This window comes from Lygodium microphyllum, chromosome 1 (genome assembly GCF_053477565.2).
Source record: "Lygodium microphyllum isolate KBCC chromosome 1, Lygodium_microphyllum_v1.1.10, whole genome shotgun sequence".
Classification (NCBI taxonomy): domain Eukaryota; kingdom Viridiplantae; phylum Streptophyta; class Polypodiopsida; order Schizaeales; family Lygodiaceae; genus Lygodium; species Lygodium microphyllum.
The window spans coordinates 65,844,411-65,872,011 of NC_141135.1; the positions used below are offsets into that span (position 1 = coordinate 65,844,411).

The 27,601-nt window shown below is 43.6% G+C and overlaps 1 protein-coding gene across 5 annotated transcripts in view; it reads left to right on the plus strand.

The window, feature by feature from the left end:
* Positions 1-2,900: 2,900 nt before the first annotated feature.
* LNO1 (Nuclear pore complex protein) overlaps positions 2,901-27,601 on the plus strand; it is a 207,234-nt gene continuing 182,533 nt past the window's right edge. For 3 of the 5 annotated variants that reach the window (XR_015690891.1, XR_015690892.1, XM_087678071.1), the window contains exon 1: positions 2,902-3,215. Coding sequence is in view for 3 of the 5 variants with exons in the window: in XM_087678071.1 (XP_087534197.1) it covers positions 3,047-3,215 (169 nt within the window). In the remaining 2 variants the exon portion in view is untranslated. Of the gene's footprint in view, positions 3,216-27,601 lie in introns of all 5 variants that reach the window. The other 2 variants (XM_087678094.1, XM_087678087.1) reach the window with 2 other exon arrangements.

A 27,601-nucleotide genomic window follows, 5' to 3' on the forward strand; every position in this document is an offset into this window, starting at 1 on the left:
CATTCAATTCCTAACATTAAATGTCTACAATGCATGCTACCTCTAACACTAATACCATGGGATTAGCACGCATATAGCATGGGGCAATGTTAAGAGTTTTACAGGAGACATATATTAATGTGTATCAATATAAATATGTTAGGTGGTCAAGTGGTGATGTCATGAGCTCAAATGAAGAAGCAAAAAGCTAAACGTTTTATAGAAAGTGCTAACTATTTAATTGTGAGTACTTATTTTAGGTTCTATGGGTGTTGAGAGTTAATCTTTGAAAAATTGAAGTGTTGGGCTCAATTTTGTGAAAGTTATAAAGTCCCACAAGCAAGTTGCAAAGGTCTATAGTAAATGTGGATATGTGTAGCAAGGAGACATTGATCTAGAATAGTCAAAAAGGCAAAATGGATAGGCCAAAATGCTACATGGAAGGGTGGAAGCCAAAAGTGAAAACCCATTGTATAAAATGTGTGAAAAATGAAGAGAGCTCATTCTTGTGTATGCTAACCAGTGGATTCTATTTTCCATCTTCTTCTTGTTCTTGTTCTTCTCCATCCACCATAACTTATGAAAGGGTTTGTGTGATGGAGGGAGTTTGAGTTAGTGAATGTGGGAGAAGGGGATGCTCTCTCCTCGCCCTCTCCTTCTCTCTTTTTTTTCTCTTCTTTATTGTCCAAGTTGGAGCTTGGAGCATTGGAGTTTAAAGTAAAAAGACATTGAAGGCCACATGAGGATTTAGGAGCATTGAATTGCTCATTCTACCATCTAACCACTATGGAGGAAGTAAGGGGAGAGAAGTATTGTGTAGCATTTTCCAAAACATAAATTTTCGAAGTGAAGCACTATATTACTTTCATAACCTAAGGCTTCAAAATGATCCCAAACTACTTGTCCAAATGATCCTTTTATGAAGGAGAGGATGTGACTCACTTAGCTAGGTGGCTTGTTAGGTTGGCAATGATTGTATTGTGGATATTAGCCAATTTTGTTAGAATCACAGAAAACTTGATTCATCAAGCTCACTTCGTCCTCATTTATAAATTGTCATTCTAATGAACCTCAATGGTGCCATCCTTTATTAGCCAATGTAGCTTATTTGTTTATTAGGAATGCATCACACAACTTTAAAAATACTATTTTCTTACAAGTGGAGTGATTATGCATGTAGAATGGTGTACTTAGGAAATATAGGGTGACCAAGTTCATGTGGAGTTAAAGTTAAGTAGAGGTTGACATAAGTTTTGCCGCATCTAAATAAGTGATTACAACCTACATTAGGCATTTTCAAATAGTGAATCATACATGGTCCTACACAAAACCATAGAATCAATTTTAAAGAGGCTAGAGAGTTCAAAGTTGGTGGATTGTGAAGAAGGTACTACTAAACCTAAGCTCTCTAAAGCTCTAATAGTCCAAGACTTTGGATCTATTATTTCTTATGTTTACAACCACATTTGCTTGCAAAGAACTACTATCATAGTGGGTCAAAAAACAAAATTAATGCATCATGACATTAGGCCAAACCACTAAAGTTGAATTGATTTCTTGTATAATACATGTACACCAAGGCTAGGTGCTAGAAATCCTTAAATAAGGGCTACAATTATCTTAGACTTAAGTTGTATAAAAATGCATGTAGACACTTTAACACTTCCCTAAATAGACTATGGCTCCATAGCTTCCAAAAATAAGCCTTTGGGTCACTACCCCGACAAGATTAACAACTTCTAAGGCTTTCTCATCAAGAACACCTTTGCAAGAAAAAACAACAATATTGAGGCTAAAGTAGTTCCTCAAGCGAGCAACATTTAACCACATCTTAGTGCTTTTCTAGATTGGCTTCACTTGTAGACATACCTAGAAAAGATGGTGGAGAGTCCTCAAGCTTTTTGCATAGTAGGCATAAGGAAGAGATGGATATCCTTTTGGAAACTCGATCCTTTGTTGGCAACTTGAACATCATAATTTGTCCCACTCCAAGCTGAAGTCTTTTTGACCTCATAATAGATAATGCACAAATAGGTGCAAACAAGAATATTAAGTAGAAAATTTAATGAAATGGCAATGTGTAATGGATAGCCATAAGGAGACATATATTGTTGTTGGCCATAAGATGCTGCAATTTAGTAGCAACTTCTAGAAAAGAACATTAATAATCAGGCTAGAGATGGACTGGGCAAAGAAGGCATTAGAGACGGAAGAATGGCCCACCTCGCAAGTCTATAAAGAACTAGTCCTTAAGTCCCTGATAACCAAGAGAGGGAAAAAAGCCATAAAAGTGAGGGGAAGGAAGGACTTTGAGGCTTGGAAGGTGGAAGCTTTCTTAGCTCTTAAGGAGGAATAGAAGAGACAATTCTCAATTGGAGGTGTAGACTAAGGAGAGTTTGGAGGGCAACACCATCAAACAAGCTCAACGGATTCCTTTAGAAAGTATGCACTAGAAAGCCACTAACCAAAGATAGATCTGGCAAGTTTATGAAGATCAAAGATCTTTGCATGATATGTGTTAAGAATAAGGAATCCATGTTACATGTTCTCTGGCACTACACAGTATCACAAACTATCTAGAAAGGAGTTAGACAATGGCTCAATCCAGAAAGACTGAGTGTGGATAAAGCCATTTGGGCTAATAGGAATAGGAATGGCCAAAGCTAGTAGAACGAAGACTAGTAAGGTACATGACAAGGTAGTGAGGGAGGTATGAAAATGCTGAAGAAAGTAAAAGACATGTAAGGATACAACAATAGCTTTTCTGGTCAAAACCCGGAGCATCCTCGAGATGCAGATGTAAATTTTATCCTTCTGATAGAAATATCAATATTTTTCGCATTTAAAAAAAAGTTATAGTAGTAGAAAAGAGAGGTTACCTTAGCAATTACGAAGTATGCGACAGCAGCAATTTGGTAAAAAAGTTTTAGAAAAGAGAGGTTAGCTTAGCAATTACGAAGTATCCGAGAGCAGCAATTTAGTAACGAATTACGAATTGAGCCCGCGAACCACTGTGAGAGAGAGAGAGAGAGAGAGAGAGAGAGAGAGAGAGAGAGAACGAGCGCGCATGGAGGTGGAGGAAGGGAAGAGCTCGAAGAGCCATGGCATCATCTTCAAAAGAATCGGACCCGACCTGTATGCGGTGGATAAACCAGGAGGCTTCACGGACACCGTCCCCGTGCAAGGCCTCGCTGTTTCTAACAAGTACGGCCTCACCTTCTTCGTTCACCCGGACGGTACGCTCAAGTTTCCATTTCTGCTTCCTTCATTTGCAGTGTGCACTCATGTCTGCTTCCTTATCGTGTGAGTGGATGCATAATCTTGTCGCGCAAATGACACCGTCTTTGTTATATGAAGAAAGTGAGGCGCGACGCAGTTTTTTAGTCTGCATTTGTGGAAATCATCACGTGCAAAACTATGTGTTTACGTCAATCATATTGCAGTACAGAATTTTCTGTTCACCTCTTATTCGATCTTTGTGGGTAAAATAGGTACGTCTGCTGATGTATTTCATGCGTGCAAGGTACTATGTGTTCACTGCCTTTTAGACCTATTTAGAGTTACATTGAAAAGAAGGGGATGCGACTCTAGTACTATATGAACGCCATCTTATGATGTCTCTCATTGAGTATTGTAACATAGAAAGCTACTTGTTTGGTTCGAGTTGATGCTAGCAATAATGGCCTTAATCTTGCCATAGTATCTTGGTTTTGGTTTAGGATCTTGTGGAAGGAATTGCCTAGTGCTTTAAATGTTCAAAGCTTGATCGAGTATTAAATAGGAGGTCATCATTACTAGTGGTTGCTTCACAAGGTTCTACCCATCATATATACGTGATTGGCTCCCCTCCCTCTTTCTCTCTTCCTATGATGTAAGCTTCATCCCCATATAGATGCATCACGCAACAAGGTTGTAGTGATCATTGATGAATCATTAAATAGCTTGGGCTTCCTCCATGGTATAGTGCCTCTCTAGTGCTTCTAGAATGGCATACTCTTCCATGAAGTGGGCCTCGGTTGCCCATTGCATGGAGATTCTAGGCCTTGCAAAAGTAATTTCCAACCAAGGAAACTCATTGGTAGGCAGCTATGAGGATTTTGCGATTCCTCAAGAGCACACTAGATCGTGATTTGTACGTTCAAGTAGACATTGTCAGAGTGAAGTAGTGCGGAAGCGAATGACCAAGACAAAGAGCGAACAGAGAGAGAGAAAGAGACAACGAAACACAAAAAATCGGCAATGAAGAATGATGTATAAGGATGCAAATATATACATGGGTGCAGAGAGAATGTTTGCGTATGTCTCCACCTTGAAGATCTCATCCTCCATGAATCACGAGGGTAGTCTCCACGGTTTGCAGCTCGAAAACTGGGAGTACAACTGATTGAGAATGTGAAGATTGAGGCCAACAAATAGGCCAGCAAAAAATGGCCGGAAATAACAGGTTGGTTGCATTAAATGCAGTTGACTGGAAAGAAAAATTGTTTGATTGCAGTTTGTCTACTTGACATGTGTTAGTTGCCACATGGCTCGCTTGCTGTACCTGTTGCTGTTTATTGCACCTGTTGCACCTACTACACCTGCCTGTCCAGGGAATGTCCAGCCCTAACACCCCTCTCAGATCTTAAACACTGTAGAAGGCTAAGGGATCTTGAGTGTTGTCGAAGTAAAGCTTGAGGAAGTGCCTTTGTAAGCAAGTTTGCAAGATTGTCCTTTGTCTTACAATAGACCAGGGAAATAGTCTCATCAAAAATCTTCTCTCGAATGAAATGGTACTAGATCTCAATATGCTTTGTTTGAGCATGAAACATAGGGCTCCTGGCCAAGGCAATGCAACTCTCATTGTTGCCCTGAAGAATAGTAGGACTGCTCTGCAGGCAACCAAGCTCCTCCAAAGCTTGCGATGCCATACTGTCTCACATGTAGTAGAAGACACCGCGCGATACTCCACCTCAATCGAAGATAGGGCAACTGTGGGTTGCTTCTTGTTGCTCCATGAAACAGCACCAGTATCCAAGGTGAAGCAATAACTTGTTGTGGACCTTCAATGATTCACATTGCCAGTCCAATTTGAATCACTCCAACCTGTAAGGACCTAGTCTGTAGTACCTGTACTTGTTGGATAATAGATCCCAAGATCAGGAGTCCCCGATAAGAACCGTAAAATCTTCTGTGTAGCTTGCCAATGCATCATCTTGGGTTCACTCATGAACCCGACCAACACACCTATAGCATAACATAAGTCAACATAAGTATTAAGAAGCCAGATCAAGGAGCCAATCAATTGCCTATAATGGGTAGCGTTTGCCAAAGGAAAATTGGAATGAGTTGTTGTAGCCTTCCAATTTGGGTCAATAGGAGTCGTAAGAGACTTGCATCCCTCCATCTCACACGTAGTCCAAAGCTGCTGTACATATTGTTGTTGGGAAATAAAGATCCCCCTCGAAGTCTAATAGATTGCATGACCTAGAAAGAAGTGAAAAAGTCCCATATCCGTCATCTAAAACTTCTCATGAAGTGTTGCCTTTGTATACTCGATCGTTTGAGTATGGTCACTTGTCACAATCAAGTCGTCCACATAAAGGACAAACAACACACGGCCTCCATGTGAGGTGTGAATATAAAGCAGGGGGTCGGCTTTGGAACACTGATGCTCCAATTTCGCTTGGAGGAATGAGTCAATCTTCTCATTCCAAGCACGGGGAGGTTGCTTAACTCTATAGAGTCTTTCTCACCTTGTATACCTTACTGTTAGAAGAATCGAAGCCTGGAGTTTGCTCAACATAGATCTTCTTCTTCAACTCTCCATTTAAGCAGGTAAACTTCACATCAAGCTGATAGACCAGCCATCTCCTATGGCTAGCCAAGGCAAGAACTGTGCGAATAGTAGCCATCTGAGTTGTAGGGGCAAAAGTATCATGGAAATCAATGCTTGGGCGCTGTGCAAAACCTTTAGCAACAAGGTGGGCCTTGTGTGTGTCCAACGTGCCATCACTGTGGTACTTGGTCTTGAAGATCCATTTGACTTTAATGATATTCTTGTGAGGAGGCTTCAACACAAGATACCAAGTGCCATTCCTCTCAATTGACTCTAGCTCTCGCTCCATCTCTTTTCGCCAACGATCATGCTGTAAAGCCTCCTTCACAGAAGTGGGCTCCCGATCTTGCACGACACGAGTCATCAAACAATAATTAGTGTAAACAAGCTTGGTGTGGTGTGCTTGGTTCCTCTGAGAACACCGTGGGCCATGTTGGCCTTTGCCAAGGACCCCCTCAATCCCTGTATCACAAAGAGTGTCATGAGTCCAATGAGAAGGAGGTCGGATCTCGCCTCATTGCTCTCCATTTGCTGGAATTTTTGGAAGGTTCATCGATGACTGGGGTGCTATTAGTCAATTTGGTGGTTGAGAACTAGGCTCCTCATCCGAAGAAGAGTCCTCAAGAGGCATAGGCTCCAGAGGAACGGTCACTGGTGTTCAGCCATCACCGGGATCTCCAAGAATAGGGTGTTCCTCACCCCCCTCTGAGGCTAGAACTTCCACGAAACTAATATCACAGCTCGTGTAGACATTCCACTTAATGGGATCATACAAACGGTAGCCTTAAGACTGGGAGCTAGCCACTTCAAATTGTCACGTTGTGTCTTCAGGATGTGAACATAGGCATTACACCCAAAAACCTTAAAATAAGAAACATTTGGCTTAGACCCAAAGTACGCCTCATAAGAAGTCATACCAACAACAACGGAAGTAGGGGAATGATGAAGGATGTGAATTGTAGTAGCCATAGCCTCAGCCCATGAAATAAAAACGAGCGGATGTGAGCATTGAGTTTATCCCAATGTGCTTGAGCCTTTGCCAACTCCACCTTATCACTGGAAGAGAGTTTGGACTCGTCTTGTGAAGAAGGACGATGAATAGCCTTCATCACAAGCTCCACTAAATCATAGGACTCCAAAATTCCAAGCATCATGACCCGCTAGATGTGATAATTCTCGCCATCAAGCTTTTGATATGATGGAAGAGCCAGTAAGATGGCGGTCCATGATCGCCTGAAACTCTGTCTTGGCCTCAGAAGATATCTACACCTACAATGCGTGCACAAACACAAAAAGTACCCCCCTTTGATTGTGAGAATGCAGCCTGCTAGGGCTCTTCACCGCTCCTCCCACTCCTTCACCCGCTAGAGGCAATGAAAAGGTAAAATCTGCAATTGAAGGTCCAAAACACAGCCTTCTTCCTTCTCTAACAGCAAAAACGAGTAGCAGCTTCAGCAAATCTTCTCCTTTCTTGCACACACACACACCCACACTCGCCTCAGCCTTGTTTTGATGTGCAGCCCTCTTTCTCGCCCTTGAACGCTGAAAATGCAGCCTTTTGTCGCACTGAAATCTCCTCTTTAGGAAGGTCCAGTCCTTCAATGCTCTGATACCATGTCAAGAGTGAAGCATTGCAGAAGCTAATGACTAAGACAAAGAGTGGAGAGAGAGAGAGAGAGAGACACACACACACACACACACACACACACACACAAAACAAATCTGCAGTGAAGAATGCTGTATAAGGATGGAGATATATACACGGGTGCAAAGAGGATGTTTGCGTATGTCTCCGCCTTGAAGATCTCACTCTTGGTGAACCCCAAGAGCAGTCTCTACGGTTTGTACCCTAAAAAATGGCAGCACAACTGACCGAGAATGTGAAGATTGAGGCCAATAAATAGGCCAGCAATAAACGGCCAGAAATAACAGGTTGGCTGCATTTAATTGGACAGAAAAACTGTCTGATTGGATAGCCCGTTGCTTGTATAACACGTGTTAGCTGCCACATGGCCCGCTTGCTATATCTGCTGCACTTGCCTGTCCAGGGAATGTCCAGCTCTAGTAGACATAGGTGACCTTAACATATTGCTCAAAGGACCACCGATCTTGATTAGGTAGGAGATGTGAACCATCCAAGGTAATATACAGGCTATTGTTTCTTATTGGGTTCAATTGTTGTTTCATGGAGGAGCAAGAAGCAACCTACGATGGCCTTTCTTCTACAAAGGTAGAATATTGAGCAGTGTCTACTACCACATGGAAGGCTGTTAGGTGAGCTTTGCTATCTTGAGAGCCATGCTACTATCATCCTATTAACAACCAGAGCTGCATAACGTTGCTCAGAGTCTAGTGTTTCACACACAAAACAAACATATAGAGGTCCGATATCATTATATTCGGGAAAAGATATTGGACGACATACTCATAATGAAGTAATGTAAGAGAAAGAATGACTTGGCAGATCTCTTCACCATAGCTTTTCCTCAGGCGGCATTACTTACCCTACATCCCCTAAATCTCACGACCTGTCTAGGATCTGAGAGGGGATGCTAGAGGATCAACTCTTGTACATGCAGGCAGGTAGACAGATGGACAAACAAGCTGAGCAACACATGGGCAGGTTAGGCAGGCTAGGGCCAGCTTGTGATTAGGCCCATTTTAGCAGGCTGACTTGGTCGCATTCTTAGCCTATTTACAGGCTCTCTTTTTGTGGTCAGGTCATTCAGTTTGTGAGAGATTGCAAGGTCTTCTGAGAGCGATACTGCATACACACTCTCTTGTGCATACTCTTTTTCAGATTTCCATACTCTTTTTTCAGATTTCTATATTCAGCAGGCATCTTCTTCAGAGTTATTGCTGCACTTTGCCAGTGCCATGATAGAAAGTCAAGGGCACTTGATGCCATTGAGGTTAGAAACTTGAAGGGATGGTGGGTGGGAAGGAGGTTGGTCACAATCCGCACTGACCATGGTTTGTTCACGATCTTGTCGGTTTTCACAATGGTCCTCTTGATCTTCACAATGGTGATAGTCTTTGCATCGATCCTCTCGATCTTGGTAGTTGTAATGCCAGTCTTCATTATCATGGTTAACACTTTTGTGGTCCTATTGGCATTCCGCCCGCTCGTGCCAATCATACTGGTCTACCATGGATGTCTTTCCAAAACCTGCGAAAAATGAAAGAAAATGCTGTGTTTTGGTGTGGAGGGGCCCTGGGAAGATGAGAGATCAGTGACCCCCTACAATAGCTGTGGTTTGAGTGCAGCCTGTTCAGTGTTGTAGTAGGGTCTTCGGTGCTAGAGAAGGTGACGGGAACACTAGGACAGTCACTTGCCCAGCAGTAGGTTGCTTCACTAGATTGAAAACGCTGCAATCTGGAGCGATTCAGAGCACACTGTTAAAAGCCTTCTCTTCAGTACAGCTCCAGTTCCTCTCTTTTGGGGATGATACTATGCAAGAGTGCACAACGAAAAGTAGACCATGAACATGGGGAGAGAAGGGAAGGAGAGACAAAGTGAACAAAAAACAGAAAGAAGGAACAAAAATGAACTGATCTCAAGCTGAATACAAGGCTGTTGCGGTCAGCCCCTTCAAAGTTCATGCTGCTGAACACTGCATAAGCAAGGGCAAGATGTAGTAGAAGAAACAAGGAATGGAAGGGATGAGAGACAATGGGGGCATCTGAATCTGTACTGGGTAGTTGGCCAAAATTGGCAGCAAAACCAATAGGCAATCATTTGAAAACTAACTGACCTGCTGCCTGAAATGGCACTAAATAAATCCTTCTGACCTGCTGCAAATAATGTGAAATATATGGTGAGTCAGGCTGCCATGTGGCTGTTAGACAGTCATTTTCTGGACAGTCGGTGGACAGCGGAGTTCGGCAGTGCCACGTCAGCAGACTGCACAGGTGCCACGTGGCAGCTTGCAGTCGGACAGTTTTACTGCACAGTCGGCCAGTTTACTGCAGTCGGCTGCATTTAATGCAGCCGACCGACCTGGTGCAGTTATTTCCTATTTTTTGGCTATTTATAGCCGGTTTGTGGCACACTCCATCATTCATTCATTTTCAGATTTTGATCTTTAGATCTGTTGGCTGAGACAGATTGTGCTCGGGCTGACGGAGATCGAGGTCATCAAGTCGGAGACATACGCAGATATTTCCTCTACCCCCTTGTATATTTCTGCACTCTTATACAGCATACTACACTGCAGATTTTTTGCATTTACACTCATTTTCTCTCTCTTCTCTCTGTGTTCACTCTCTCAGTCTTTGTCCTACGCTTCCGCATCGCTGCACTCTGACATGGTATCAGAGCGGTGAAGATGGATTGACTAAGGGCTGAGCTTATTTGAAGAGGAGATTTCAGTGCGATACAATGCTGTGTTTCCAGGATTTGAGGGCGAGCGGGAGGGCTGCGCATCTGATCAAGGCTGAAGCAAGTGTGGGCGTGCGGGAAAGGAGTCTAATCGGTGAATTTGTTGCAGGTTATTGCTGTTCAAAGGGGAGGAAGGCTGCTTTTACACAGTCAGAGGGGGCTGATTTTGCATTTGTGCAGGTATTGCAGGTTAACATGTCTACAGAGACTGATTTGGAGTTCTAGGCGATAATGGACAGGAAGGTGCTTGTCCTACCAGCTCTTCCATCGGATCAAAAGCTTGATGGTGACAATTACTGCATCTGGTGGGTGATGATGTTGGCCATTTTGGAGTCTTATGATTTGGCAGAACTGGTGATGGAGGAGATTCACAGGCCCTCGGTGAGGGATGAGTCCAAACTCTCTTCCAATGCTCGTGCGGAGTTGATCAAGGCCCCAGTCTCATTGGGACAAACTGAATGCCAAGATTCGATCTTTTCTATTTCTGTCTTGCACTATAGCCGTAATAGCTCATATCGAGCATTTGACAGTGACTCTAGAGATATGGCTGGAGCTCGATCAGATGTATAACCGGATGACCCTAATAAAGAGGGTTTCTTTGGAGGTGCAGATGCGGACCTTGTCTGTGAATAAGTCTTCTTCGCTTCGAGAACACATCAACAAGCTTCGACAGCTTCAGATGTAGGTTCAAAATGCGGGGAACCCTATTTCCTGTGAAGACATGGCGATCACATCACTGTTCTAGTTGCCGCTACAATTCGGTAGCTTTTATTCCGCTCTTATTGCTTCAGGGCGGGAGTCGAGTCTTCGGCGGGAAGAGTTGGTTCCTATGGTCTTGGATCAAGAGGAACAATTGAAGGGACAAAATGCTTCCAAATTGGAAGCTTTGGTTGGTCAAGCCTCTCAGAAGAAGGGGAAGGACCAAAAGAAGAAGAAGGAGAACAACAAATCCAAGGACAAGGAGAAGGAATCGACTTGCCATATTTGTGGTAAGACCGGTCACTGGAAGAAGGATTGTCCCGACAAAGATAAGAAGGACACCAAGAGGAAGGACACGAAGGATTCTGGAGTGGTGGCTGCACCCTCATCAACTGCTTTTCTACACTTAGCAGTCATTGAGGACTCTACATCGAAGACTTCTGATGCTGTGATGACAGCTCCCCAAGCTCGAGAGTGGATTGTGGACAGTGGTGCCTCATGGCACATGACTCCTTCTTTCGATGGTGTTACCCATTTGCGACCTTCAGGTGGGAAGATTCTCGTTGGAGACAGCTCTTCTGTGTCTATTGCTGCGCGGGGTAAGATGCAGCTTATTCTAGATGGATGTGGTGGTACCCACACTTCCGAGGTGTTGCATGTGCCAGGCTTGGGATATCATTTGCTTTCGGTCCATAAGATTTATGCTCTTGGTCTCTTGGTGGAGTTTGATAGTGATACTATTTGTGTCCTTGATCATGGATCGAGGAAGGTTCTCTTTGCAGGGTATGAGGAGGATGGCATCTACAAGTTGAAGTCTTTCCTAGCTCTTACCTCTCTTCTTCTTACTTCTTAGACACAGTTTGAGCTTTGGCATGCTCGGTTTGGGCACCTGAACTACGAGTACCTTTGGAAGGCATTGCGAGGGTCGTTTGTTCGAGGTTTACCGGATATAGTGGTGAGCCATCAGCCATGTGTCTCCTGCATATGTGGGAAACTGCATCGGGATGCGATTCCCAACAAAGCTTCTAGATAGTCTCTTCACCTATGGAGCTTGTATCTACGGATCTTTGTGGCCCGATGAGGATCGAGTCCCTGAAGGGGAGCTTGTACTTCATGTTGATCATAGATGACTACAGCATAATGACTTGGGCCTATTTCTTGACTTTGAAGTTGGAGGCTTTCTCTTACTTCAAGGATTGGCTTCTCTTTGAGGAGAACCGTTTTAGCTGGCGATTGAAGACCTTGCGTTCAGACAAGGGAGGTGAATTTATGTCTAGTGAGTTTGCTCGTTTTTGTGCAGATAGGGGCATTCACCAGGAGTTTGCTAACACCAACACTCCCCAAGAGAATGGCATTTTGGAGCAGAAGAACCGAAGTGTGATCGAGATAGTGCGCACCATGATGGAGCACCGACAGACACCTCGGTTTCTGTGGGCCAAGGCAGTGGCTACCGCAGTTTACATCCTCAATCGATCTTCCACTTTGGTCGTTGACAAGATGATACCTTTTGAGGCTTACTTCGGGACTAAGCCTAATGTCTCTTATTTTAGGATCTTTGGGTGTGACGCTTATGTGCACATTCCGAAGAGGCAGTGTGATAAGTTCGAGGCGGCTTCCCAACGACAGGTTTTTGTTGGCTATAGCTCCCAGTCCCAAGGTTATCGTCTGTTTGATCTCGTCAAGCGGGATGTCTACACGAGCCGAGATGTGCGGTTCGTGGAAGTTTCAGCCACAGAGGGGGGTGAGGAGCATCCCGTCCTTGGAGATCCGGGGGAGAGCTAGACTCCCGAGACAGTTCCTTTGGAGCGAGAGCCTCTTGATGGAGATCCTTCTTTTGATTCAGAGTCTTCTTTTCCACCGGCCACCCCCGAGGAGCTTCCGCCGGTGGATGTACCCGAGTCTTCAGCAGATGGAGAGCGACGGGGAGAGATTTGCGGGGAGAGATTTGGCCTCCTCCTTGTTGGGCTTGTGACACACTCCGCGATTCAGGGATTGAGGGGGTCCTTGAGGAGTGGGAACCACAAGATGGACCGTGGAGGTCACGGCGGAATGAGGCACATTCTTCGGAGCTTGTTTGCTTCAACTATTGTTTGCTGACCCATGTTATGCAGGATCGTGAGCCCACTTCTGTTAAGGAGGTTTTGCAGTCTGATCATTGGCGGAAGGCCATGGAAGCCGAGTTGGAGGCTATTGAGAGGAATGGCACTTGGTCTCTTGTGCCTCGTCCCTCTCACAAGAAGGTGATTGGTGTCAAGTGGGTCTTCAAGACCAAGTACCTTAGCGATGGTTCTTTGGACAAGCACAAGGCTTGCCTTGCTGCTAAAGGTTTTACTCAGCGAGGCATTGATTTCCATGATACTTTTGCCCCCACTGCTCGTATGGCAACTATCGAACTGTTCTTGCCTTGGCTGGCCATAGGAGATGGCTTGTCTATCAGTTGGATGTGAAGTCGGCCTTTCTGAATGGTGATTTGCAGGAGGAGATCTATGTTGAGCAGCCTCCTGGCTTTGGATCCTCGGATGGGAAAGTTTACAGGTTGAAGAAGGCCTTGTATGGCCTCGAGCAAGCTCCGCGTGCATGGAACAAGAAGATTGACTCGTTTCTTTAGTCGAAGTTGGAATATCGGCGCTCCAAGGCCAATCCGCAGCTTTATGTGCACACTTCCGAGGTTGGTCGTGTGTTGTTTGTGTTGTATGTTGATGATTTGATTCTGACAGGGGATCTTGCACAGAAGGTCCGAGAGACCAAGACAGCTTTACATCAGACATTCGAGATGACGGATTTGGGGCTTCTTCATTTCTTCTTGGGTCACGAGATTTATATGTCTCAGAGGGGGATTTTCATCTCTCAGCAGAGGTACATTTAGGAGCTCTTGGTGACTTTTGAGATGGAGACTTGTCGGCCCATTACTACTCCTATGGATCCGAATTGGAATGCACTTCACACTCACATTCTCCCGTGATGGATGCTTCATGCTACCGTCAATTGATTGGATTCTTGATTTGGCTTCTCAACACTCGTGTTGATCTTTGTTTTGCTGTGGGTCTTTTGGCAGGGTTCATGACTGAACCCAAACAGGTGCATTGGCAGGTTGCCCTCAGGATTCTTCGGTATTTGAGGGGGACCTCTGACTTAGAGATTTCTTATCTTGCAGGTACAAATGCTTCCGATTTGGTTCTTGCAGGTTGGAGTGACTCGGATTGGACTGGCGATGTGGACCACCGACGGTCTACTACAGGCTACCGTTTTACCTTGGGTACAGGTGTTATCTCTTGGAGTAGCAAGAAGCAGTCCATGGTAGCCCTTTCTTCTACTAAGGTGGAGTATCGGGCTGCGTCTTCCACCACATGTGAGGTTGTGTGGCTTTAGAGATTGTTGGAGGAGCTTGGCTGCCCCTAGACTCGTCCTACTCTTCTACGTTGCAACAATGAGAGTTGCATTGCCTTGGTACGGAATCCTGTATTCCATGCTCAGACGAAGCACATTGAGATCCAGTATCACTTCATTCGGGAGAAGCTTTTGGATGGGACCATTGATGTGGAGTATTGCAAGACGGAGGATAATCTTGTAGATTTGTTTACGAAGGTGCTTCCCAAAGCTCTTCTTTGGCAGCATTCGAGATCCCTCAGTCTTTTGACCCGTCCAGGATTTGAGAGGGGGTGTTAGACAGTCATTTCCTGGATAGTCGGTGGACAGCAGAGTACGGTAGTGCCACGTCAGCAGACTGCGCAGGTGCCACGTGGCAGCCTGCAGTTGGACAGTTTTACTGCACAGTCGGCCAGTTTACTATAGTTGGCTGCATTTAATGCAGCCAACCTGGTGCAGTTATTTCCTATTTTTTGGCTATTTATAGCCGGTTTGTGGCACACTCCAGCGTTCATTCATTTTCAGATTCTGATCTTGAGATTTGTTGGCTGAGACAGAATGTGCTCTGGCTGATGGAGATCGAGGTCATCAAGTCGGAGACATACACAGATATTTCCTCTTCCCCCTTGTATATTTCTGCACTCTTATACAGCATACTACACTACAGATTTTCTGTTTTTACACTGTCTCCTCTCTCTCTCTCCTCTCTGTGTTCACTCTCTCTTAGTCTTTGTCCTATGCTTCCATATTGCTGCACTTTGACAGTGGCAAGCTTGCTAATGCAACATCAAAATTGGGTGGACTGATGTCCATGAATTGAAGTATCTCTCGAGCTGATCTTTGTCTCCACCACCTGAATGACAAGTGAAGTGGGCTGGCTGCGTAGTGGCTATAAATAGCATGAATTATGCCTGCAAAATAGTCAGGGCAGCTAGCAAATTGGTTGACAGCAGCCGATTGGCCACAATAAACGCCATAAAAACATGATCAGCTGCCATATTGCCACGTGGCACTGCCCCTGCTCGGTGAAAAGTGCCTGCACTTGTTGACTGCTGGAAAATGACCAAAAACTGACAAGAAATGCATAACTGTGCTCGAGTTATACCAACTGTAGGCTTACAATGCCAGTCTAAGGTTGACTAAATCTCTAACACCCCCTCTTAGATCGTGGATGTGGTGTAAGGCTTAGGGATTTGGAGTGTTGTTGTTGAACAACCTGACGAAGTGCCTTTGTAAACAAATTTGCCAAATTGTCCTTTGTCTTGTAGTATATCACATCAATAGTCTAATCTAAGATCTTATCTTGAATGAAGTGATACTGTATCTTAATGTGCTTCAACTGAGCATGGAACACAAGGTTTCGTACGGAAGCAATGCAACTTTCATTGTCACAGTGAAGTGTCATAGGACCTGTTTGCAGTAGGTAGCTAAGCTCTTCTAGTAACCTCTGAAGCCACACTATCTCAAATGTGGTAGAAGACGTTGCTCTATACTCCGCCAATGTAGAAGAAAGGGCAATTGTGGGTTGCTTCTTGCTACTCCACGAATAACACCTGCACCCAAAGTAGAGCAATATCATATCGTTGACCTTTGTTGCTCAACATCTTTGGCCCAATTTGAATCCATCTAGCGTGAAAGAACCAAAGCTGAATATCTAGTACCTGTTGGATAATGTGATGAAAGATGATGTTTGCATGAAGAATCAGTGATGGCACAATAGAAGAAGAGAATTGAAACATGGAAGGATGAGGATGCAGAGGCCACCGATGTTGATGGGTCTTCAGTCCTTCAAATGATCGCCTACGAAAGTCGTGTAAACCAACTTGTGCGCTTGGTGGCCAAGGGTGGATTTCCATGACACCTTTACATTGATAGTTTGGATGGCTACCATTAGGGCCGTTCTTACCTTAGCTAGCCATAGGATATGGCCGATATATCAGCTTGATGTGAAGTCTACCTTCTTTAATGGTGATTTTAAGGAGGAGATCTATGTTGAGCAGCCTCCTAGGAAGCGTAGAAGGCTTGTAATAGATTGCACAACACGAGAGGAGAGAGAAAAGAGAAAACAGGAGAACATAGGAACACTGCAAAGAGAGAACTTAGAGATATGCTCGGGAAATGGAATCCATATACCAAACATGAGACAGTCGTATACAACAATGAATCTTTGGTTAGGTGGGCATTGACACAGACGACTCCTCTCCAACAAGACTTGCTTTGGAAGATAGCAAGCGACGAATGAATGTAAAGGAGGTAGCCGACAATAAATTGGCAAAAAATAATTCCTAAAAGAATCTCCTATGTCTAGCTTACAAATACACATGCATAGACTTACTCGTGAGATAACTTATCTGCTAACACCCTTTCTTCCAATGTTACATTGCATACAATTGTGAATTACATTGCATATACAAGAGAGCTTAGGACAAGGGGCTTATAAGTTACAACAAATTCTCAGCAATATCATCCTTGGACAAACTCTGATTGGGTTGGTAATGTTGATCATAGATGATGGACAACAAGCTATCACTTTCTACTAGGTACAAGCGTGATTTCTTGGTTAGCGATTTGAAACCAGCATTCTGTCTCACATAAGGTGGTAACCCCCCCATACGGCCTTTAGAGGCAAGGATAACTGTCCTCTGCTCATGGATTGTCGTTACACATCCCTTGGGTCACTCCTATGTAGGGATTTTCATATTCTGCTCCTCATGTCCCTATCCCTCCACCTTGGGCTCCACAGGCGGTTACCATACCCATACCCAATCCACCCAGCTTTGGAGCCATTGTGTATACTTCTTGTATGCATGGTAGGCACTTTGGGATTCCTTCCTTAGTGTACTTCACTCCCCCACCTTATCCCCTATATCCATTCTACCCTCATTACACACCTCCATCTCCTAGCACTACCACTCCAGTTGCAATGGCCAAGAATGCCTTCACGGATAAGACACATTTTAACGGGTCGAATTTCACCACTTGGTCGAACGTCATATAACAAGTGCTTGAATCTCAAGGACTTTGGGACCTCGTCATTGGTATCAAGGACCCTCAATTAGCTCACCTCGATCACATTCGTCATTGGAGAGCCCACAATGCCACAGCCAATGCTGAGTCGGGGTTGCTTCCTGAATTCCACTTTCAATTATAGCATTTTCCCCTCACATTTGAGTGTTGGACCGCTATGCGGCTCGAGATCGCACTCGATGTATCAATCTCGATTGTGAGTTTTAGGAGTTTTTCATTAAGGAAGGGGATGATCTAAAAGTCAAGTTGGCCGAATATCGGTAGTTACTCATCGAGTTTTCCACTACTCCCTTCTTGAAGTTAGATGACGATCAAGTCATGTAATTCTTGAAGAAGTTGTTTGACAAATACTTCCATTTTATCCAGCATATTATCTCACTATCTAGATTGCCGACCTTTTACAAGTTTGAGTGTCAGTTCTTGCGTTATGCGAGGCTGCATTATCAAGTCCATAAGAAGTCCTCCACCCACATCTGTTCCAAGGGGTGAGGGCTGGTTGCCTATTCTTCGAGAGGAAAAACCAATAGTGGTAAGAACTCGCATGATGCAAAGGCAAGTCAAAACAAGAGTGACATCACTTCCTTTCATGAAACCAAACAAACACGTCTCCTTTGGCAACACATTCTTAGGAAAAATAGGTTTTACACAAACTGTCAGAGGTCGGGCCATGTGGTCAAGGAGTGTCGTACCAAGGCCCAAGGTCTTTCTCCTAGAAAACCACCGCAGACCACCACGATTGCCTCCACTCTGGCCTACACTCCTGCTGGCCAGTCTAGTGGGTCTACACCTCGTGTTGCTGTACCATTTGTTCCATTTGTCCTAACGGCTACTGGATATGTGGCACGTGGATAGTCTCAATAGCCTATCTCCTTCACTACTTTTGAAGGATTGGTTGATTGGTTTGCTAGTGGCTCATCTATTGCACTTTACACATCCATTCCGAGGGCATCCATTGCACCTTCTTGGACCACTTCTCTGCCTTGCTATACGCAATGGTGGCTATACACTTAGCCTTTTCTTTTTTAGACTTCCGCTGCATACTTACATACTCATTGCATTGCACTTAGCTTTGTTTTATTTTATTTTTAGTTTTGTTTTTTGGAACATCTCACTAGTCATCTTTTTGCTTGTAGATTTTCTCTCTTTTGTAGGGTTTTGTATTTCAGTGTAGGGCTAACATATAGACTTGTACCAGTCCTTCTTGAGCTGGAGAGAGGAGATGCGCGCCGTTCCTTTTGTGGTTCCATCTACTTAGAGTTTTGCTCTTCTACTAGTATGGAGGCTTTTCCTCCCGCCGCGGATTGTGCCATATCTCTCATGATGCTATCATGGGGGTGACTTCTATCCTTGCTCTTCCAGTAGGGATGCTTCATCATCTTCATCCATATGGGTCTCGACACCACATGAAGACCAACATCCTTGGGCTCCTCTTTCTTCTTCGGTATCGACATCCAGGTTGAGAGGGGGTTTCTACCCTTCTTGGTATTCTACAGGTTTCGACACTTATCTTCAATATTGGCCTTCCCTCTTATTGTACCTTTCTTCTATGCATTGCATGATTTTATCATCTTTGTACTAGGGAGCTTGAGCAAGTGAACATTTTTCCATAAGGGACATTGTTAAGTGGCACATGTTGCATGAGTATTCTTCAGCATGTAGCATACTGTGCATCCCATTGTGTAGAGCACCATTGGACGGATCTTAAACTATTTTCACTAGCGGATTACACCACCGTTCTTCTTCACATGATACTTCATTACCTTTGTCTCGTCATTGATATCCTTGAGTGGTTGGGTAAGCTTGTACCGTTTTGTGATGTGTTGTGAGACCAGTCTTTCTTCTGTGGACGGGTGGTAAATCCCTAATTACAACTTAATTATAGCAACAAACAATAAATGCAAATTTGAAAATACAAATTTACCTACTGATCTTGGACAATGTACACCCAATTGGCCCCAAAATTGGCGCCCCTTTCGGTATTTCTTTAGCTTTATTTACAATGGGATTCTCCCGATCCCCTTCACAATCCAAACTCCCCTTGCTATCCAAAGTGACCAGCAAGTCTTCAATCTGATTTGCCCTTTGATTCGGGCACTTAATTGGTCTTCACCCACTTCATAGACGATGGAAATGCCCCAAATTCAAGGGCTGGCTAGTCCTCCACTTGAATTCAGCTGAAATTCACCTTTAACCTTGAAAAATCCAAGTTTTGGAGCTTTCAATTTTTGACACGCTTCTCGAGGTTGTTGCTAAATCCTAATTTCTGCTGCAAATTAGAGTTTATAGTAGAGAAATCTGAAATTTTTCAGCCTTTGGTGATCTCAATGCTGCAATCTCTGGAGCAAGGCTGTAGAAAGGTTGGGAGATGAGAGAGAATGCCGAGGAGAGAGAAAATTCAAACTTTCTTCGCAAAGAACTGAAGAAAATTTGTCATTTACTGTTGCTGCTCTGTCTCAACAGCACGTAGATGCAAAGAACTGAGGAAAATCAGTCATTTACTGCTGTTGCCCTATCTCAACAGCTTGTAGATATTGTCACTTGTTGTTGATTGGTCTTCTCCTGCCCCTCATTGCCTTAGAAGTTGCTCCAATGATTGCAAATCAGACCAGTAGCATCTCCTTCCTCTCTTTTAAAGGCAGAAAACACTAAAATTGCCTCTCTCTTGTCTCTAAAGACGTTTTTCAGTCTTGCATGGGCATTTTTGACAAGTGGCAGCATTTCCAAATGGTTTTTCCAGCATTAGTCATAATTAAATATTAATTTTCAATCTTTAAATATTGAAAATTAATCTAATAATTATTTTCGTGCCTTGAAAAATAATCTGACTGGCCAATAATTAAATTCGCTAGGCAACTTCCATTCTCGAGTGTCTCTGCGTCATCTTTGACCATTAGATTGGCGTTAGGTACTACTAAATGCCACTTCTCTAGTGTCACCATTTGACACTTATGGCCAAATGAATGACCTAGGCCAACAACTAGCACCAGATATCACCAAGTACTTGTGCGATATAACTTATAGCAACTTTTGCCTTTGATATCCCGTGATTTTCTCGGGTCTTGGGCTTGTAAATTTACTCTAATCCTAATTGCACCTCACATGTGCAACATTTACTTAATCATGTGATTAAAAATTAATCCATATGTTAAGGGAGGTTTCAAAAATACATGTCCTCATGACATGTTGGGCGTGTCATCTCTACTATTGTCTTCTAGGTCACTCTTACTCAATGGGCTGTTACCCCCTAAAATGACATTTTCACCACAAAACAAGAAAAAAGAAAAAAAGAAAAGAAAAGTTTAATATGGTTCCATTCGCCTTTGTAGGGCTTGGTAGGCCATTGGGTAGTTGATGAGCACTCTTTGTTCGATGCCCTGTTGTCCTCTCTGGAGTAAGTACTTGGACACTCTCGGTAAGATAACCATTGCCTCTATAGTCTTGGTAGGTCATTGGGCAGCCAATGTGCACTCTTTGTCTGATGCCCTGGCTACTTTGGGGTGGGACACCTTGGGGTAAACATTGTTGGCCTTTCCTTTTAGGCTTTGTTTTGGGTGTGAGAGGGGTTGTTGAGCTAAAACACACTTTACAGTTGATTAGTATTTTAAAATAGCCCCAAAACATGCCTAATTAATGAAAAACACAAATTTGGTGCGCGGTTCAAGAGAGTTTCAATGGTCCCCCAAAACCCTAATTTTTTGAGGCACCCTTCAACATCTATAAGTAAACGGGCTGCCCACCATTCAGTCTTATCCTTCTGTGCAAGTTTCTCACTCTATCGTGTAGATTTTAGCCATTAGCTACCTACTATTTGCTATCCAACTATCACCGACTGCAGCCCATCACTATCTAGTCCTAGGCGGCTTGTTTTTAGCCATCATCTTGCTGTTTGGAGGTCTCCATCTACTGCATCATTACAACACCTAGTTAGCGTGCATAGCATTTGGTGCCAGGTGACAAGCTATTGCCATCTCTCCCATCGGGCGATTGTTGCAGTACTTGCATTTTTGTTGTCCAACAGGCCGTCTACATCAGCAAACACCTCTCTTGTTGTTGCCTTAGTTCCTTGACACTCTGATGATTAGCATTTGGTGTGTCCTGCACTTCGACACTCCGACTGGTGGTTACAACACTTGGGATCCGTCTCCAATGGACGTCACTCTTCGACACTACATTGCTCTGCCGTTGGGTATCCTATACACTCTTATATTCATTTATAACATTCATGTGAGAGAGGAAGGCATGATCGAAGCTCAATACAAAAAACAGTACAGTGTGAGAGTGAAGCACGACACCCAATGCAATAGATTGAAAGAGTGTAAGCTGAAAGTACAAGGTACAGCCCTTAAACGTTAGGGTTGTAGGGGATGTTCACACCCGAACACAGTAAGTGCCCGTAAGTGTGTGTCATAAGCACATACGAAATAATACCATAAGTCTAGGGGAAAAAACCTCTTCTATTGAGAGTAAAAAATGCCCTAGTGTCCTATTGATCATTGACACTCCTATGTGAGCATAGGCGTAAGTGAGCCGTGAGTGAAATACCCAACAAATCTTCCTGAAGTGAAGAGTGATCAAGAGTACAAGGATCATCTGCCACCAAAGGAGATCAAATTTAAAGCATCGTGAAATGCTTCAAATTTGTCACGAGGAAGAGCTTTGGTGAAGATGTTTGCCACATTATTGGTGGTAGGACAATAGACAAGGCTGATATCACCTGCATTTAGCCTATCCTGACAAAGTGATAACGTATCTCAATGTGTTTCGTGCGTGTATGAAACAGTCAGTTCCGTGCCATTGCAATGGCACTTTGACTATCAGTGAACAAAGGAGTAGGCTCCATAATAGATACATCCGAATCAGCTAGCAAGCGTCTAATCCATACGCATTCAATTATGGTAGTGAAAGCTGCCTTTTATACAGCTTCACATGACGATGTGGCAACAATGGATTGTTTCTTGCTAAGCCAAGATATGCAAAATGAGCCAAGAAAGAAACAATTGCCATTAGTGCAGTGACGTGAATCATAATCACCAGCCCAATCAAAATCACTGTAAGCATGTAACTGCAGCGGTCCCCCCTTGGAATAAAGCAATCCAAGAGAGCTAGTACCCTGCAAGTAACGGAAGACACGCTTAACAGCTTGCCAATGTGACATGCGTGGCTGATGCATATATCTGCTTAGGGCTGAAACTGCAAACTGTATGTCCGGCCTAGTGTTGCATAAGTAAATAAGACATCCAACTGTTGGAGCATATGTGTGTATATCAAACAAATCACTGTCATCATGTAATGACAGCTTAAGTCCAGGTTCCATTGGTGTACAGACTGGCTTGCAATCCTGTAAGCCAAACTTCTCAAGAAGTTTACCAATGTATCTTGATTGTGATAACCCAATACCTCTAGCATCATGTATGAACTGAATGCCCAAGTAATAATGCAAAGACCCCAAGTCTGACATGTCAAAAGTTTGTTGCAAATTTTGTTTAAATGCTGAAATCTGATTAGCATGTGTCCCTATAAGCAAGAGATCATCAACATAAAGACAATGATCAGTATGGATCCCCCCTCTTTACATACGTAAAGGATAGACTCAGATGAGCTGTTTATGAACCCTTGGCTAAGTAAGAAAGTATCTATCTTTGCATATCAAGCTCTAGGAGCTTGTTGCAAACCATATAAAGCTTTTTTTAACTTGCAAACCAAGTGTTCCAAGCCCTCAACTACAAAACCAATGGGCTGCTGTATATATACTTCCTCATGAAGTTCCCCATGTAAAAATGCAGTTTTAATATCCAACTGATGCACAGTCCATCCATAATGAGCAGCCAAAGCAACCATAGATCTGATGGTCGTCATGTGGGAAGTAGGAGCAAATGTCTCCTCATAGTCAATGCCTTTCTTCTGTGCATAGCCTTTAGCTACAAGCCTTGCCTTGTATTTGTCAATGGATCCATTTGCATTCCGTTTTAGCTTGTAGACCCATTTTGTTCTAATGGCTTTCTTCCCAAATGGCAAAGACACCAAATCCCATGTTTGATTCTTAGTGATAGAATCCAATTCAATTTTCATTGCTGCCATCCAATGCACACTTTGTTGTGCATCCTCAAAACATTCAGGCTCCTCTTCATCAAGGGTGCTTGTTGCCATAACAAACTCCATGGTATGTGCAGTATCATGCATACAAGCTTACTTTCTAGTACGACCAGCCATGGGTGCATCCAGATGACTATCTTTCATAGTCTGTAAATACCATCTAGGCATTTGTCTTGCCTCCTGACTGTGCATAAGCTCTTGCTGAATTTCAGTTTCAGCACTTTGCTGAATATTTAGATCAGCCAATGGCTGTTTTTCTGCAGTTTCCAAAGGAGTAGCTAGCTGAACATTGAGTTCACTTGCTGAAACTCTACCTGAATCACAAATGTAATGGGCAACAGCCCTTCAAATACATCACAGGCAGTCTGATATGTGTCTAGACCAGCCAAGGACAATTCTGATTTTTCATCAAATAGTACATCCGTACTGACAACCACCTTTTTAAAAACAAGATCATAGAGTCTGTAGTCTTTGCTTTCACTACTATAACCCACAAAAATGCATTTGACAGCCTTGTTATCCAACTTTTTTATGAGTGCCTGTGGAATGTGTGAATATACAAGGCACCCAAAGGTACGAAAGTGTCCAACAAAAGGTTTTCGGCTGTTCCAAGCCTCAAAAGGTACAATTTTCTTCAAAGATTTTGTGGGGCATCTGTTCAAAACATGGCAAGCACACATGACGACTTCCATCCAAAAACTGTGTGGCAAGCTCTTTGCCTTCAGCATACATCTGGCCATTTCCATGAGTAACCGATTCTTCCTCTCAGCAACCCCATTCTGTTGTGGAGTATAAGCAGTAGTGTACTGATGGACAATGCCCTTCTGCTTCAGAAAAGAATTCAGTATAGAGAACATGTATTCCCCCACTCGGTTCGAACAGAGAGTTTTAACTTTATACAACTAGACTAGTTTTTAACGAGTGCAATAAAAGCCCAAAATGCATCATACACTTCTGACTTTTTGACCAAAGAGTAGACCCAGCAAAATCTAGCAAAGTCATCAATAAAAGTCACAAAATAGTAACATCCTCCCAATGACTTTGTCTGCATAGGCCCGCATACATCTGAATGCACTAACTGCAACCTGGCTGTTGCTCTAAAAGCAACATCATTGGGAAATGAAAAACGATGCATTTTCCCCAAAATACATCCTTCGCACAAGTGATCAGGAGGTCTCTCCAGTAGAGGTAATCCATCTAGCATTTGCATACGTTGCAAGAGTATCAAGCTGCCAAAGTTCACATGCCTCATCCTAGCATACCATAGCTCTATCCGTATCATAGCAGGAGTAAGAGTGGATGCCAAGTATGTTGACTGATCAACTAAAAGAGTATTCAACTTGTATAACCCATGACATAAAGTGCATGTTAAGAGCAAAGTCATGTGTTCTTTGTTTCTCACCATGCATTTGTCATCATCAAATGTGACCTGCAATCCACAACGTGCCAAAGAAGAAATAGAGAGCAGATTCTTCTTTATGCCTGGCACGAACAAAGCATCCTGTAGGCGGAGAATAGAGCCATCAATGGCTGTGAGCACAATCTCCCCAATACCTCTAACAGGGTATGAGGCGCACTGTACAGACTTGCCAACTGGAGCTGCACCAACAGAAGCAAATAAATCTTTGCGAGATGTAATATGCCTCGAAGCACCACTGTCAAAAAACCAAGTGCCTGCATCCTCAGTAGAGCTAAATGCTCAATCAGCCCAAGAAGTGTTATAACTACATGTGTAAAAGCAATAGTCCCTGTCTACAACAAAAGACACGGACTCAGTAGCAGTGGAAGGAGCATCAGAAACAAACATTATTGACTCCTTCTTCTTCTCCTTGGCAATGCGCTTTCTGCACTCAGTAATGTAGTGGACTGGCTTCTTGCAATAATGGCATTTGCCGTTTTTGGCTTTCGTGCCCCCTTGTCTCTTACTTGCCTGTGATGTGTCAGAAGTCCCAGAACTCTGCGGAGTATTCTTCACTTGGCTGCTTTTGCCCTTTTGTCTAGCCATAAAAGCCTGCTCAGAGGCTATAGCATCCACACCACTAATTCTTCTTGTTTACTTCTCCTCTAGAAGCAAAGTGACTAATTGAAGAAAAGTGATTGGCTGCGCGGCAATCCTCATGGTGAGGTTTAAGGCCGTATGAAAAGCCAAGTACGAAGGAGGTAATGAGTTCAAAGTGGTAGATATCATTTGTGCATCCGAATAGTACTCATCAACATTCATGAGTTGCTCTCACAAGTCCTGAATTTTGTTCAAGTGATCCTGAATAGAATCACCTTCATCCATTTTCAATGTCTCTAGCTCTTTCTTTAAGAAAGAGATGCGAGTCTCATTCTTTCCTGCAAACATTTGCTCCAAAGTTAGCCAAGCTTCTCGTAAAGAAGCTGCTGAACAAATGTGGGGGATGATTGACTGTTGAACTGCCAATGCAATGAGTGATAAAGGCTGTGCATCTCGCGTATCCCATGCCTTTTGAGCTGCTAATCTTTGGGGAAGCGGCTGAAGTGGAGTAGGCTGAGGTGCCCGTTGTGCACGTCCTCCTGGAGGAGGAGTGGTTGGAGCTACAATTCCAGGTCTAACTTCTTCTCCACTGACATAATCCCAAAGATTTTTGGCCTCAAGTACATTCTTCATCATAAAGGACCGAAATGAATAGTTATTTCCATCCAATCTGTCCTCCTTGGATACATAGGTGAAGACATCTCCTCCCTGATTTGCCATGATAATCAATTACCAAAAAAAGTAAAAGAGCAATGTCCAAGCGGGACCAAACTGGAAATCTGAAAATTTTCAGAAATTGTAGGAAATAACTTTTTGCAATTAGTATGCACAGGTGCACTTTGCCAAAACTGTCTTTAATGCATGCAATTCAATGTGCAATCAATGTTCAACAACATTGTATCTACAAAATCCCCAAAATTTCTTGCCTCAGATTTGTTCAAAGCAGTCTTTCAGTGACTGTAACTGCAGTGCGTATGCCAATGTCCTTAGAAAACATAAAAGTCCCAAAATTTTTGATGAATGTGCCAAAAGATTTGCATCCAATGCGTCCCAGACATGCTTTTGAATGCTATGCTTGTTGCGTAGGAACCCTTGCTTCCAAAAATTTATGCTGGAATTAAAAAAGAAAAAAGAAAAAACGTTTGCCACAGAAATCACGGGTTGACTGACGTAGATTCGCTAGGCAAGTGTCAAGCGGGTACAGTCGTTAGGCAGGCGGACCAGCTGTGGACCATTGACGGGCGGCACAGGAGACGTCTGGCGAGCACTGGCGGGACGTGCGACTGATGACGAACGGCACAGGAAGTAGACGCAAGCAGCGCTGCCTGCGTGCACTGGTGAAGCGTATATCAGCTTACGGCTGACGTGGCGGCTGCAAACTAGCGACTTACATGGCCTAAGCAGGCTACAAACTGCAGAGGCGGCGATTCCAGTGACGGGAAGCACTAAAAATGCGACAGAAGACGAACAAAAGGCGTCAAACACCTGAGGTCCAGGCGGCAAGAGCTAGAGGAGCTGGCAAGCAGAACGCTGGCGATTGCTACAGGTCGTGCTAAAACTAGGGAGCTGAGGAGAACCGCGGAGCTGAGCTGAGCAGTGCCACTGCTGCTCTGATACCAAATGTGAGAGAGGAAGGCAAGATCGAAGCTCAGCACAGAAAACAGTACAGTGTGAGAGTGAAGCACGACACCCAATGCAATAGATTGAAAGAGTGTAAGCTGAAAATACAAGGTACAACACTTAAACCTTAGGGTTGTAGGGGGTGTTCACACCCGAACACGGTAAGTGCCGAAAGTGTGTGTCATAAGCACATACGAAATAATACCATAAGTCTGGGGAAAAAAACCTCTCCTACGGAGAGTAAAAAGTGCCCCAGTGTCTTATTGATCACCAACACTCCTATGTGAGTGTAGGCGTAAGTGAAGCGTGAGTGAAATACCCAACAATTCATTCACTTTAGAGTTTCTTCTCTTTGTGTTTGTCTCTGTGTTTGAGTTTTGAGTTTTTGCGTTTTGCATTTAGGGTTTGAGTTTTGCTTGTCTCTATCTGAGTCTTTGTGTTTTAGACTTGGGCGTACATGCTGTGTATCCTTAGTGCAAACCCTGGCATATCTCTACACAGGGTGGGTAAATTGTGCAACATTGCATTGTCTAGGATGGGCACATGCATGTACAAGGCGGGTAGTTTGTGGAGCATTGCATTGTACAAGAGTAGGTTGGACAACAATTTTTTGCAATCA